The sequence below is a fragment of the Pelobates fuscus genome, chromosome 6, assembly GCF_036172605.1.
Source record: "Pelobates fuscus isolate aPelFus1 chromosome 6, aPelFus1.pri, whole genome shotgun sequence".
Taxonomy (NCBI): Eukaryota; Metazoa; Chordata; class Amphibia; order Anura; family Pelobatidae; genus Pelobates; species Pelobates fuscus.
The window spans coordinates 19874859-19890221 of NC_086322.1; the positions used below are offsets into that span (position 1 = coordinate 19874859).

The window sequence follows — 15363 nt, forward strand, 5'->3', positions numbered from 1 at the left end:
TTTGGGTCCAGGCCTTAACAAAGAGTCCATAATATCTGATATCTCGACATCCAGATAAAAGTTCAGAAGATGGAATCAATTTGAAGAATTGCAGGTGCCCATTATATCTCATTTTGGGTAGAACTCCTTGTATCTACCCATATGGGTGCATTGAGTCTTGAGTACAATAAGGTGAGTTAATTAGATGCCAATATGTTTTATTGCCTTACCAAGGATATTGATATCATTTCACCAGGGAGCTTCACACAGTGAACAGAGAAGATGGATTTAACTTTCCCAGTATGGGGCACAAATGGTCCTCATACTAATCTTCAGGAGAGATTTCTATCCGTAGCAATAACTGATCAGGAATACCTGCGGGTTTCCTGTACTAATATTAATATTATTTAAATAGTACTGTATATATATATTTATATGTAAAATATTGATATATATTAATATACAGATTTATATGTATATCTCACTCGACAGAAACATAAATTATTAAACACAGGCATTCTTGGCAATGCTCATCAGAAATGTTCTGTAATGCTACATCCTTCGGAGCGAAGCTAATGCTGTGTTTCTTGGCAATCTCGATAAACAGACAACATGAACAACAACAAAAAAAAGTCTAGGTAAAGGACCCTGAAGTTTGGTGTTACCATCCAGTGCTGAAGGAGAGGTCCAAGGTGGATTTGCTTCTCTCCAAGCCCTTCTTGTTCTACAGAACACTTGTGCCTTGAAGGGCGTTCCAGACACGCTTCTATAAATGTATATTTGGCAACAGGACTTGTGGCATTTTCCCATGGGGAGACTGCACAGTTAGCTCTTGGTATTTGAGTGAACAGGAGACCTCGAGATCACATAGACCAGTGTCTATTTAATACTTAATTTGGCTAGCAGCCTTCTTCTACTTTAATGTGTAGGATCTTCGAGAACCCAGGCCTCTTCTTCAGAGCCTAGAATGCAAGAAAGGGCATTTAATTTAGCATTAGGATAAACAGGTACATCTCCTTACCAAATCATTTTCCTTTCAAAAGAACCTGAACTTTCTAAGTACAAATTTAGTGACCAAAAACGTGGCTTGCCTCTGTGTCTCTACAAAGGTTAAAGGAACACTCCAATCCTTTAACCTTCGCAGAGTCACAGAGGCAAGTCATGCTTTGTGTAAGAGGGCTTTGGTCACTGACTTTATAAAGAAGAGAAGAAGGATTGGATAGATCTGGGAAATATTGACTAGTAAGCAACGTTGCAGTGAGGACGCCATCAAGTACAATGGATTACAGGAATGGCGGGCAGGAATCTAAATTACATGTATTTATTGATAATACTGGAGTGTTCCTCTAGTACACACAATAAAATGTCATATGAGTTTAAAGACTTGGTCACATTATTTAACGAGTTGCACTCTATCGTAAAAAGGGGTTTTCCAGCTTTTTTTCTAAAGAATAGCAATCCCCTAAAGTAATTCAGCTTCCCATGCAGCTTCTCATAAATAAAAATAGTTTTTTTTTCTTTTTTTTGTTATATATTCTTTATTAGGTTTTGATCATAAAATATATATAAAAGATCCACTAACACGACACACAATACATACAATATTGCACTATTTCTTACTAAACATATTAAGCCTGTTTTAATAATTATTAGTGTTACAATAAAATATATATATATATATATATATAAAAAACAATGTATAATTAAAAAACATAGCTTGTTGTTTAGTTTTGGCCAATTCAGGTGCAAAAGAGCTATTTCTGGAGTAAAATTCTAATCTAACTGGGTGTGAGTTTTTATAAAAAGAAATCTTTTTCTAAGTGTTAACAATTTTATCTCCACAATATTTAAATGTTGTTTTAAACTATTATCTAAATTAAAATCCATTATTGTTGTTTTATCAATGTTAATTTTATAGTTTGCTACTTGTCCATATTCTTCTTTCTCCTTTATAAGATATTCTACTAAGCTATTCAGCTCTAAAATTGTAATCAGTAGATCATCCTCATAAATATTAATTTTTTTTTCCCCTTCTTTACATCTATATCCCTTGATGTTCTTATTATGTTATACTATTAAAAAAGGACTCGATGGACATAATATAAAGGAGTGAAGACAGGGGACATCCCTGCCTAGTGCCATTACTAAGTGAAAACCAATTTGAACATAAATGTAGTCCCACTACTCTTGCTAAAGGAGTTGTATATAAAGCCAAAAAGCCTGATGAATCCAACCCTGGATCCCAAATTGTTGTAATAATTGACTCAAATTCCCAGCTGACCCTGTCGAATGCTTTCTCAGCATCAATTGAGTCAGCAAGGGGACTTTTTTCTTGTGACAGAATGAATAATATCAATTCTTCTTCTTGTATTAGATGAGGCACTTCTTCCTGGTACAAAACCAATCTGATCTGAATGTATTCTAGTACTCAATATATTTTTAGAACTATTAGCTAAAATTGTAGAGAACATTTTGGTATCTCCATTAATGAAATAAATTGGCCAATAACTTTCAACTGCTGTTGAATTTTCCCCTTGTTTTAGGATTGGTAATGGATTAGCTTGTAGCATTTCAGTAGGGACAGACCTTTGCGAGACAGTATAATTAAAGGTTTTAGTCAGTTGTTCAACTAATTGGTCTTTGAAAGTTTTATAAAATAAATTACTAAGACCATCTGAGCCCGGTGTCTTTATTTTCTCCATTTTATTTATCTCATTCTCAATTTCCAGTTTAGCTATAGGATGGTTCAAATAGTTTCTTTGGGACTCTGATATTTTATTTAAATTAGCTCTTATTAAATAGCTCTTTATATTTGATTTATCGTTGTATCTTTTAGATTATACAGAGAATAAAAATTGTTTTCACTGTTTCTCTTTGAGAAGCACTGCTGGAGGATCGCTCTGACTGCCACACATGTCATGTGTCCTTATGCTTCTCTATGACAAGCGTCTGATTGGACACAGTCATGTTTATCTATGATTAGGGGTGCTTCCACCAAAATAGCATTAGATAGATAGATAAACTCTACTATTTCAATGATAGAGACCATGTGATTGGCAGGGAACTGCTTTTTGACTTGCATCTGCACTAGCAACCCAATATTTGCCTGTGGGAAAGCATGGGATTGGCTGAGAACATCAACTGGCGGAGACCAAAGCTGTGAAGGAGAAAGGGTAAATAAAATTGAATTTTTTTCTCTCTACACTTGGGGCTGGGGACCTAAATGGCCAACGGAGCACCATAATGTTAGGGAAACACATTTTATTCTTAACCCTATAGTGTTCCTTTAAGTGTGTAATGTGTGATGCAAGAACAAGTGGGTTAAGTGATGAAAATGAGAGTCCATGGGCCCAACTGCTGATTAATAGCACAGGAAGAGTCTTCTGTTTTATCACATAATGAGCTACTCTTACAGACAACTAATGACCATGGCTTTCCTTTAGGTCAAACACCAAATGTCACGTTTGTTCACTTCAGTCACTCGTATCATTACCTGTAATTTGTTGACCATTTCTTCAAATAGTTTCCTGGCCTCAGGGCTACTCGGGTCCTTGAAGTAATCCGCAATCCCAACTTGCACCACAATAGATTTCAGACTGCGACACACACCTGTGGTTGCAGAGAACACGTGTCTGTGGTCAAACTAAGGTCCAACTTAAAGGAGCACTGCAAGCACCATATTTTTATTTACGGTAGTTACAATGCTGTTTTCTTATTGGTAACTTCATTTTTTGGTAAATAATTTGATTTTAAATTTTTACTGTCTAAACAAAAACATATATTTTTTTGTTTCCATCAAATTATGTGTTACATAAGAATACTGAATGGAAAAGTATATTTAAACTTTACTTTCCAGGATACCCAAACTACTCGAAATCTGGTAGTGAAGATGTTAATGGATCATTATTATCAATTAACAAAATGTAAAGTGAGTGAGCCAAAGAAAAACTTTAATCAAATCAATATTTGGTGTGGCATTTGATATGAGCCCCTGACTCATACTGTAATCCTCTTATTTCATAGTAACCAGTAGCGACAGAGAGTACTTACTGTTAAAATGTAAGAGAGCTTTTGGGGTGACTGGGGTGGAAGTCAATACCAGCATCTCCAGTCCTTTCAGACCTTCCCGACACACCTCTGCTGCCACCTCCTGGTTGATCTCTGTAACATGGTCCAACTCAAGTACCTGTAGCCTCATGCAGTTCCGTGCTGTGAAGAGAAAGATGGCGCTGTAAGTAATAGACAGCATGTGCCATCCAATATAAATGATGAAGTCTTAAAACTATTGTTTTTTTTTTTTTACCACCCTCAACCCGTTAGATCTAATTACTGTGCTGTTTCCTTTACCACCTGTCCACCTTAGGAGGCTCTGTAAGAATGAACCCAACTGCAACATGGAGACTCCCAGCATGCATTACCAGACAGATGGACAACAATGAAAGGATATCTATATAATAACTTATCGTCACAATATCACATCACGCTAAGAACTAAGACTACACCGTATCAGTATTTTAATGAAGGATTATTATAATGTATATTTCTGGGTTGTAGTTAATCCCATACATTTCTAGCACATGCATTTCTTAATCACCTCAATAAAATAGTTACACGGCAGCACAATCCTGACATGGAAAGACATGTGAATACCACAAATAATGGTTCAGCAGATAATGTCTCCTACATCCAAACTATCAATGTATTTAGAAGCTCATAAGCACTAAAGGGTTACTGCAGCACTTTGACCACTTCATTGATTTGAAGTAGTTATGGTGCCTGGAATCTGTATGTGCCGCATTTCGCTGTGAAACACTACACATACGGACTGTAATCCCTATGTGGTTGGAGATGAAATAAGTCCCCCAGCAACATTGTTGGGGTGTCATTAGCCAGCCTGGAACCAATTATATGCATAGTTCTATGTATAAAGAGGCATTCCTTGACTGAGAGTGATCAGCTGATGCTCTCAACCAATGACTAGCAACAGGATTTGCATCCAGCTCTACAGAAAGACGAACCTCGGCCCCAGGTGATGTGACATTCCCATTACAGGGAAACACGGTCAAGGTACTCCTGGCAACCTAACCGCTACAGTGTGACTCAGTGAATATGATGCTTACAGTAACCCTTTAAGTCTATCAAGTTCAATTTATGTAATGATCAAGTAAAGAGTTAAAGGATAATCCACGGATCTGTACATTAACAAACGTATACAGAGTTATTAACTACAGTAAGAATTCAAGGTAAATTCAAAATAAATTTCAAATTTAAGGTCAAAATAGACAAATTGGATAATTCTCTAACTCCGCAATGATTCTAGTTCGGCTACTGTGTCTTTTATTTAAAATTTACTTTGAATGCACTTCGACTACTCACTTTAGTAAATAAAGCCACATGAAATGTTTTTGCATAAATCCCCCAGGTCTACTTAATTGGAAGAAAAAACAATACAGAGGGGATGTATTTTTATTTGGACTCCAAGTATATCACGAAGAAGGATGGAGCTGGGAAATTGTTTGCTACAATGAGGAGTCTCTTAGAAAGGGTGAGATAACATGTCTAATGCAAGGACTGTCCAAAAGGAACAAGGGTGTTTATTATGACTCAATGAAAGGAGATTTCACTTACAACAGGGAGAAAGGTTTATTTAATTACGGGTGATAAAGATATGAAATTCACTGCATTAATGCAAACATATGCCTTTAAAGGAACTTTACAGGTAAAAATAAAAATGCATATCTAACCCCCAACAGTAAACCTACTGTCATTAAATGTTCTTTTCCCTAAATAGTGTAAAAATGAGCTTTAGAAGTACCTGTTTTAAACTTTACTTTAATTGGATTTACTGTCATTCAGATATAATGTTATTTCCCCCTTTGCTTTCTCCCTGTTTCCTATATTTCAGCCAGACTGTCCACCAATGGCCATGCTCCAGTGATCTCCATGAGACACGCCTTAGTGGGCGGAGCTTCATGATGCAACGCTTCGGAGTCCTCTGTATTCAGACACCAGAACAGGGGTAGGCAACCTTCGGCACTCCAGATGGTGCGAACTACATCTCCCATAATGCTCTTACGCCCATAATGCTGGAAAAGCATCATGGGAGGTGTAGTCCAAAACATCTGGAGTGCCGAAGGTTGCCTATGCCTGCACTAGAACTTACAGACCACATCACACACAGACATTTCCTCACTTCATTAAGTATCATATATGTTTATTAAAAATAATATCTATCTATCTGTATCTCTGTTTTTCTATCTCTCTCTCTATAGCGCTATCTATCTGGGAAGGTTTATTAACAGGGGCTGGAGGGGAAGGGATTAACAGTGAGGTTGACTGACAGCGCCTACCTGCCTAATTTGTGCTCAAGGGTACATATGTAAATGTTAATGTTATCTACTAGTTCTCCAGCTTTGTGTAGAACAAATAAACAATGGCTCCTACGCATACTCATCTGAGTGATAACAATGATGGTAAGGCAAGTTCTGTTTCTTTACATAAGAAGGTTGGAAGTGAAAACGATGTATGACATGGGTGAACGCATTGTGTGCATCAGTAAAGCATTAGGCCGAAGCCTTATGTTTTATGTTCTGCGTCTTCGTTGACATGTAGTATTTGGGATTTTTTTTTAATGTTTCAAATGCCAACTTATACCCGGTATATATGGTAATTGGAGTGTGTTTAAAATGCCAACTTATACCCGGTATATACGGTATATATGGTAAATGAAACACTAGTGGACAGAATTGTGGAAACGTTTTGCCAAATTTTTTATTTCTGAAGTCAATTATTTTAGAATAATATCATGAACTCATATGACAATAGAAAGATAATTTATTGGAGAATGTAATGCAACACACGGTAAAAAAAATAACTAAATAAAATAAATAGAAAGCAATAGCATTTTACAAGAAGCTATAAACAGAAAACTATGGTAAAGCGTATTTTAAGTTCTCACAATTTCTGTTAGTATTGAGTCTGGAAACCCCTTCCTGCAATTACAGCCTTACAACAGCACCCGATGGCGAGAACTGGTTCATCAGGTGTTATAATGAGAATCCAATAGGAGATAATTGATTGTTTTACATAAGTTGTCTTTTCTTCATTGGTTGCTTTTTACGAATACGTTTTTTTAATCAGCTCCACAGACTTTTTTTTATTGGATTCAGGTCAATGCTATTACCTGGACATTCTAGCAGTGTAATAGGATTTTCCTGAAACCACTTTTTGCACACAGCAGCAGCATGACGAGAAGTTCAATCCTGTTTAACCCCTTAAGGACCAAACTTCTGGAATAAAAGGGAATCATGACGTGTCAGACACGTCATGTGTCCTTAAGGGGTTAAATATATAGGCCTCCTTATCCTGTGAAGATCACCTACTGAAGGCTTCAGTTTATCACTGTATTGCATGCTGTTTTTTGCCATTTAGAATACAATCAATCAATCACACGCAAATCCCCTCATCCCACACCATATGATAACACTAACTGCATGCGTTAGAGTAGCTGTAATGTATTCAGACAGAAAATCTTTACCTAATCTCCTCCTTCAATACTTCATTCCAATACTACCAAATATTGATATTCCGATGCCTCCACTCCAGGTGACCCCGTTCCATTGTTCCTCAGACCAATTTACACGGTTTTTAACCTATTCTAATCTCTTCCTTCTTTGTTTGGTAGAGAGAAATGAGTTCTGGCACTCATCTTTAAACCGCTTTGAGACAATTTATCTGCTGTCATTTTAACACAATTTTAATTCTTGGATCACTACATGCTGTTGTGCCCTTTTTTGCCTTTACTAGTTTGGTTTTAATTGGTCTTCAGATATTTCTTCCACAGCTTAGAAATACTTCCTCTCTTTACATTTCGTCACAAGTGTAGCTTTCTGGGAGACCAGTCAACTCTTTTCATTTAGTTTTTTACCATCTTACTAAGTTACGGAACTTGCTAAATTATCAAAGAATAAAACATTTCATGACCAGAAAAATCATTAAATAACAAAAAAACTAAATGTGCTGACGCTCACACAACTGAATAGTAAGCTTTGATACATGGAAATGGGAGGTGACTCATACTAATTCCTTATTGGTTCCATACTGTGTTATAATAACACCTGATTGGCTCTCAGAACAAGTAGTCCCATTGGTCAGTTTTGAGTTAAGGAATTCAATGCCTATTATATAAGGCAGTTGGATTAATTTTTCTGGTTAATTAGCTATAATGCTTGATACAGCACTGCAGTCTGCATGATATTATATTTTTGGTGATATGCAAATTTATGGCATTATTCAAAAAAAGACTGATGCCGAGAATCATCAAATGTTAGAAATACAAAAGTTCCGACATGTTTCCACAATTCTGACTGCTAGTGAATATAACCTAATAGTCAGTGTTGGAGGTACCATAATTTGAGGAATTGGTGTTGAAAGTTTTAAGTACTATCTCCATATCACTCATATATTGATCATCATTATTTGCCTTCTCCAAATAAAAATGCCTTGTTGCAGAGTGCAACTTTGTGGTTCTTCCAGCCCCTCACTTACCTAGTGATGAGAGACCCTGCACCCCACAGCCAGCTCCCCCCACACCAAGTGCCCGGAGGTGTGGCCAGCATCGTCCAATCATCTGTAAGCAGCGGTTACTAAAGCGCGTTGGCTGTTGGCTGGGACACAAGAGGAGGACAAATAACGGGATGGGCTGAAATTTACAAAGATCACGTAGCTACAATGACACTATGATACCCAGACTAATACAGAGTTATAATGACACTATGATACCCAGACTAATACAGTGTTATAATGACAATATGTTACCCAGGTTAATACAGAGTTATAATGACACTATGATACCCAGATTAATACAGTGTTATAATGACACTATGATACCCAGATTAATACAGTGTTATAATGGCACTATGATACCCAGATTAATACAGTGTTATAATTACACTATGATACCCAGATTAATACAGTGTTATAATAACACTATGTTACCCAGACTAATACAGTGTTATAATGACACTATGATACCCAGACTAATACAGTGTTATAATGACACTATGATACCCAGACTAATACAGAGTTATAATGACACTATGATACCCAGATTAATACAGTGTTATAATGACACTGTGATACCCAGACTAATACAGAGTTATAATGACACTATGATACCCAGATTAATACAGTGTTATAATGACACTATGTTACCCAGATTAATACAGTGTTATAATTACACTATGATACCCAGATTAATACAGTGTTATAATGGCACTATGATACCCAGATTAATACAGTGTTATAATGACACTATGATACCCAGATTAATACAGTGTTATAATGACACTATGATACCCAGACTAATACAGTGTTATAATGACACTATGATACCCAGACTAATACAGAGTTATAATGACACTATGATACCCAGATTAATACAGTGTTATAATGACACTATGATACCCAGATTAATACAGTGCTATAATGACACTATGATACCCAGACTAATACAGTGTTATAATGACACTATGATACCCAGACTAATACAGTGTTATAATGACACTATGATACCCAGATTAATACAGTGTTATAATTACACTATGTTACCCAGATTAATACAGTGTTATAATGACACTATGATACCCAGATTAATACAGAGTTATAATGACACTATGATACCCAGACTAATACAGTGTTATAATGGCACTATGATACCCAGATTAATACAGTGTTATAATTACACTATGATACCCAGACTAATACAGTGTTATAATGACACTATGATACCCAGACTAATACAGTGTTATAATGACACTATGATACCCAGATTAATACAGTGTTATAATTACACTATGTTACCCAGATTAATACAGTGTTATAATGACACTATGATACCCAGATTAATACAGTGTTATAATGACACTATGATACCCAGATTAATACAGTGTTATAATTACACTATGATACCCAGACTAATACAGTGTTATAATGACACTATGTTACCCAGATTAATACAGTGTTATAATTACACTATGTTACCCAGATTAATACAGTGTTATAATGACACTATGATACCCAGATTAATACAGTGTTATAATGACACTATGATACCCAGATTAATACAGTGTTATAATTATACTATGATACCCAGACTAATACAGTGTTATAATGACACTATGATACCCAGATTAATACAGTGTTATAATTACACTATGATACCCAGACTAATACAGTGTTATAATGACACTATGTTACCCAGATTAATACAGTGTTATAATGACACTGTGATACCCAGATTAATACAGTGTTATAATGACACTATGTTACCCATTCTAATACAGTGTTATAATGACACTATGTTACCCAGATTAATACAGTGTTATAATGACACTATGTTACCCAGACTAATACAGTGTTATAATGACACTATGTTACCCAGATTAATACAGTGGTATAATGACACTATGATACCCAGACTAATACAGAGTTATAATGGCACTATGTTACCCAGATTAATACAGTGTTATAATGACACTATGTTACCCAGACTAATACAGAGTTATAATTACACTATGATACCCAGATTAATACAGTGTTATAATGACACTATGATACCCAGACTAATACAGAGTTATAATGGCACTATGATACCCAGATTAATACAGTGTTATAATAACACTATGTTACCCAGACTAATACAGTGTTATAATGACACTATGATACCCAGACTAATACAGTGTTATAATGACACTATGATACCCAGACAGAAACTCTTAGCCGGTTCGGGAACCGATTAAAAGTACCGAATGCAAGACCACCCTGCTGTGGTCGTGTGCCTCCCCTTAATAGAAGGAAACAATGTTGCAACAGCCGTATTGGGTTTGTGGGTGGCCGCCGTTCGCATAATACCCACGTGGCGGCGGCCATCTTAACTCCCGAACAGCGGTGTTTGGTCGTCGAGCGTCTGGAACTAAAATCGGACGCTCGACTACCCAGACACCGCTCAGACCTCCAGGACCACAGAAACGCACGATTCAAACTGCCGAACGGCCCGTCGTCTAGTTCTTGGAGGGAAGGGATTGTAACTACGCTACCTGTTTTATACCTGTCTTGGATTGCTGTTCCTGTCTACCAGCGGAGCTACCTTGGATCATACCTCTACTCCGCTACAATTGGTGGCAAGCGACGGGATCGTACTACACAGCAAGAAGTGTTCAGCAGGAATTAAAAAGGACTGAATGGAAACGGATTATACCCTCTTGAAACGGGACACGCTAAAAGAGTTACTAGAAGCGAGAGGGAGGATAGCAAGCAACAAAACAAAGGCTGTCCTAATCGCAGAGCTCATGGAAGGAGACAGAGTCGCAGCTGCTGCAGCACCTCCAAGGGAGGAGGAGGAATCCGAGTTTGCCAGGGAATATAGGAGCAGGATGGCTCTATTCCCACCAGCCATAGCAGAGCAGAAGGCAGACCAGGTTTACAACGATGTACAGGCATACCTCATGCTGCGAGCGACGCAAAGGAACCAACAAGCGGGGGAAGGAATCGCAACGTCTGTCCCCACCCCGCCAGCGAAAGCTAAAATACCGTACCAGGCGTTTAAAGCATTTATTGATACCGAGGGGGACATTGATGGCTATTTACAGGACTTTGAACGGTTGTGCCAGCTGCATGCCATTAGCACCGAAGACCAAGTGCCCTTGCTAGCGGGTAACCTATCAGGCCGCGCAGCAGATGCCTACCGAGCCATGCCGGCAGAGGATATCCGGGACTATCAGAAGGTAAAACAAACCTTGCTCGCACGGTATGCCATTACACCTGAGGCATACCGAATACAGTTCCGGAAACTACACAAACCGGGAAAAGACTCGCATGCAGAATTTGCACACCGCCTACAACGGGCAGCTACCGGGTGGCTTGAGGCAGCAAAAGCCGTCACGTCCCAAGAGATCACGCAGTTGATGGTGCTGGAACAATTCTACAAATGTTTGTCCGAAGATCTACAGATCTGGGTAAGAGATCGTAAGCCCTGTACTCTGCAAGAGGCCGCTAAGCTAGCGGATGAACATCAGGACACCCGGCGGGAACAGCACTCATCCACTAGAGTACAATCTACGCCAAATGTTCCCCGACTTACCCCAGTAGATTCGCCCCGACCAGGGGGGACCTACCAGTCACAACCCCCCCGGTACAACAACAGGGCAACTATCCGGTGCCATACCTGTAACCAGCTTGGTCATATGCAACGAGACTGTCCCCGAAACCGGGCCAGGCCGGCCTGGACCCCTCAACGACCACCGCCCACCCCTCGAGCCGCAGTACACTGCTATCAGGCCAGAGCACTGGCTCAACCTTTCACCTCTACCCAAATAGAGGAACCCTTGGGCACCCTCCATGAGGTAAACCCGGTACAGGCGGCATCAGACAACCGCCAAGGCCACCGACAAGTGGTCCATGTGGAGGGAAAGCGGATGGAGGGATTAAGAGATTCCGGGGCCACCATCACTCTGGTACGGAACCATCTAGTGGCCCCGGACCATCTCACTGGAGACTGTATTGCAGTTCGGGTGGCAGGGGGAGCCATCTACAAAGTACCCACTGCTAAACTACATTTGGACTGGGGAGCGGGGGCAGGGCACATTGAAGTGGGGATGATGCAGGATCTGCCTGCAGATGTGATTTTGGTGAACGATTTGGGGGAGCTAACCTCCGCTTTTGTTACCCGACCGCCTCCACAGGAGGCTTACCCGGTCGTCACCCGTCAACAGGCTCGCACCACGGCACCACACATCGACTCTGAGGCTCAGGTAAGCCCGAACCCCCCTGATCACACTGTGTTACCCTGGGCTGCCCCATTAGAATTTGGTAGCGAGGTCGCCCTGGACCCGTCCCTACAAGTTTACAAGGACCGGGTAGATAAAAACCAGACTGGCCTAGAGGGGGAGAGATATGCTTGGGATAAGGGGTTATTATACCGGTATGCAGAAAAGGTAGTAGGCGGATCGATTCCCGTACCCATCAAACAGTTAATTGTGCCTCGAAAGTATAGACGAGAGTTAATGCGAATTGCCCATGACATTCCCATGTCAGGCCACCTAGGGATCAGCCGAACCAAACATCGGCTGCTGCAGAATTTCTTCTGGCCAGGGATATCACAGGATATTAAGCAGTACTGTAATACTTGTGATACCTGTCAGAGAGTGGGAAAACGGGGGGGCCGATACAAGGCCAAACTACACACCCTGCCCATAATCGAAGAACCCTTTAGCCGGGTAGCGGTAGACATCATCGGACTGCTGAAACAAAAAAGCCCGTCTGGCAAGAAATACATATTGACCGTAGTAGACTACGCCACTAGATACCCCGAAGCAGTAGCCCTGACGAATGTACACGCCAAGACCATAGTAGACGCCCTTATGCGCATGTTTACCCGTATGGGGATTCCCCGGGAGATCATTTCGGATAGGGGTACCCAATTCACGGCCAAAGTCACTCACCAGCTTTGGAAAGTATGCGGGGTCCGAGCTATCCTTAACTCCCCATACCACCCCCAGTCCAATGGCCTCTGCGAATGTTTCAATGGAACACTAAAACAAATGATCCGCACGTTCGTAGCAACCCAGAAAAACTGGGAGCGGTTCTTACCCCATCTCCTGTTCGCCTACCGAGAGGTGCCCCAAGAGTCCACTGGGTTCTCCCCTTTCAAATTGTTGTTCGGAAGGAGAGTAAGGGGACCCCTAGATCTAATCAGAGAACACTGGGAGGGGGGAACGACCACTGACGGCACCCCTATCGTACCCTATGTGTTGGAGTTTCGGAACCGCTTGGAGGAATTGACCCGGGCTGTGCGCAACAACCTCCAGGCGGCCCAGACCCGCCAGCGCCAATGGTATGATAGGGGAGCCAGGTACCGCAGCTTTCAGGTCGGCCAGAAGGTGCTAGTGCTGCGACCCGTCCCTACTGACAAGTTGCAGGCTTCCTGGCGGGGCCCATTCAAGGTGGTAGAGCAGGTCTGCGATACCACCGATATAATTGGCCCCTGCGTCGGGGCCGGGGACAGACGCATGTTCCATGTGAACATGCTGAAACCCTACCACGAGCGCACAGAGGAGGTATCCGCCATCTGCGCCTCGGCTGCTGAGGACACAGATAACCTACCCCTCCCTGACATGCTAGCCCGAGGAACCCTGCAAGAGGATCTCGCAGCTGTACAGTTAGGGGAGCGCTTGGATCCTCAGGAAAGAGCTCAGGCCCAAAGTCTAATTAGGGAAAAAGGAGCCACTTTTTCCAACCTCCCAGGATATACCCCGTGAGCTACCCATCGAGTAGAAACCCTAGATCCGACCCCGCTCCGTCAACCGCCCTACCGCATTCCCGAAGCAGTGAGGGGGAACATGTACAAGGAGCTGAAGGAAATGTTGCAGTTAGGGGTAATTGAGCATTCGGATAGCCCCTGGGCATCCCCAGTGGTACTCGTGCCGAAGCGGGATGGAACTACCCGCTTGTGCGTAGATTACCGGAGGCTCAATGATAAAACCGTATCCGATGCCTATCCCATGCCCCGAATAGACGAGCTATTAGACAAAATGGCTAGGGGCAAATACTTAACCACCATTGATCTTTGCAAGGGATATTGGCAAATTCCTCTAGCCGAGGACGTTATTCCCAAATCGGCCTTCGTCACCCCATTTGGCCTGTACCAATTCAGGGTCATGCCATTTGGGATGAAGAACGCCCCGGCCACATTCCAGAGGATGGTGGACCGCCTGTTAGACGGGTTTCAGGAGTACGCTTGCGCCTATTTAGACGACATAGCCATCTTTAGTTATTCCTGGGCAGACGATCTGGACCATATCGGGGCAGTACTAGACCGCATCAGAGAAGCCGGACTGACCCTCAAACCCAGTAAATGTCATATAGGGATGGCAGAGGTCCAATACCTAGGACACCGAGTAGGCAGCGGCCACCAAAAACCCGAGCCAGCCAAAATAGAGGCCGTAGCTAAATGGCCAACCCCCCGCACTAAAACCCAGGTACTAGCCTTTTTGGGGACCGCAGGGTATTACCGAAAGTTCGTACCTAACTACAGCGCCCTGGCCAAGCCCCTTACCGACTTAACCTGCAAGAACCTCCCTAAATTAGTAATATGGGCCCAAGAGTGTGAACAGGCATTCCAACTCCTAAAAAATGCTCTTGTTAATGCCCCTGTGTTAGCTGCTCCCGATCCAACTAAACTCTTTCTCGTTCATACAGACGCTTCAATGTTTGGATTGGGAGCAGTACTGAGCCAGATCGGAGCCGATGGCGGCGAACATCCGGTAGCTTACCTCAGCAGAAAACTTTTACCCAGAGAAGTAAGCTACGCCACCATCGAAAAGGAAT

General features: G+C 41.1%; 1 protein-coding gene across 1 annotated transcript in view; it reads right to left on the reverse strand.

The window, feature by feature from the left end:
* Positions 1-459: 459 nt before the first annotated feature.
* FBXO41 (F-box protein 41) overlaps positions 460-15363 on the reverse strand; it is a 144806-nt gene continuing 129902 nt past the window's right edge. Inside the window, exons 10-13 of the mRNA XM_063457545.1 lie at positions 8527-8645; positions 4030-4188; positions 3473-3588; positions 460-941 (exon numbers count right to left, since the gene is read on the reverse strand). Of these exons, the coding sequence (XP_063313615.1) occupies positions 879-941; positions 3473-3588; positions 4030-4188; positions 8527-8645 (457 nt within the window). The 3' untranslated portion in view covers positions 460-878. The remainder of the gene's footprint in view (positions 942-3472; positions 3589-4029; positions 4189-8526; positions 8646-15363) is intronic.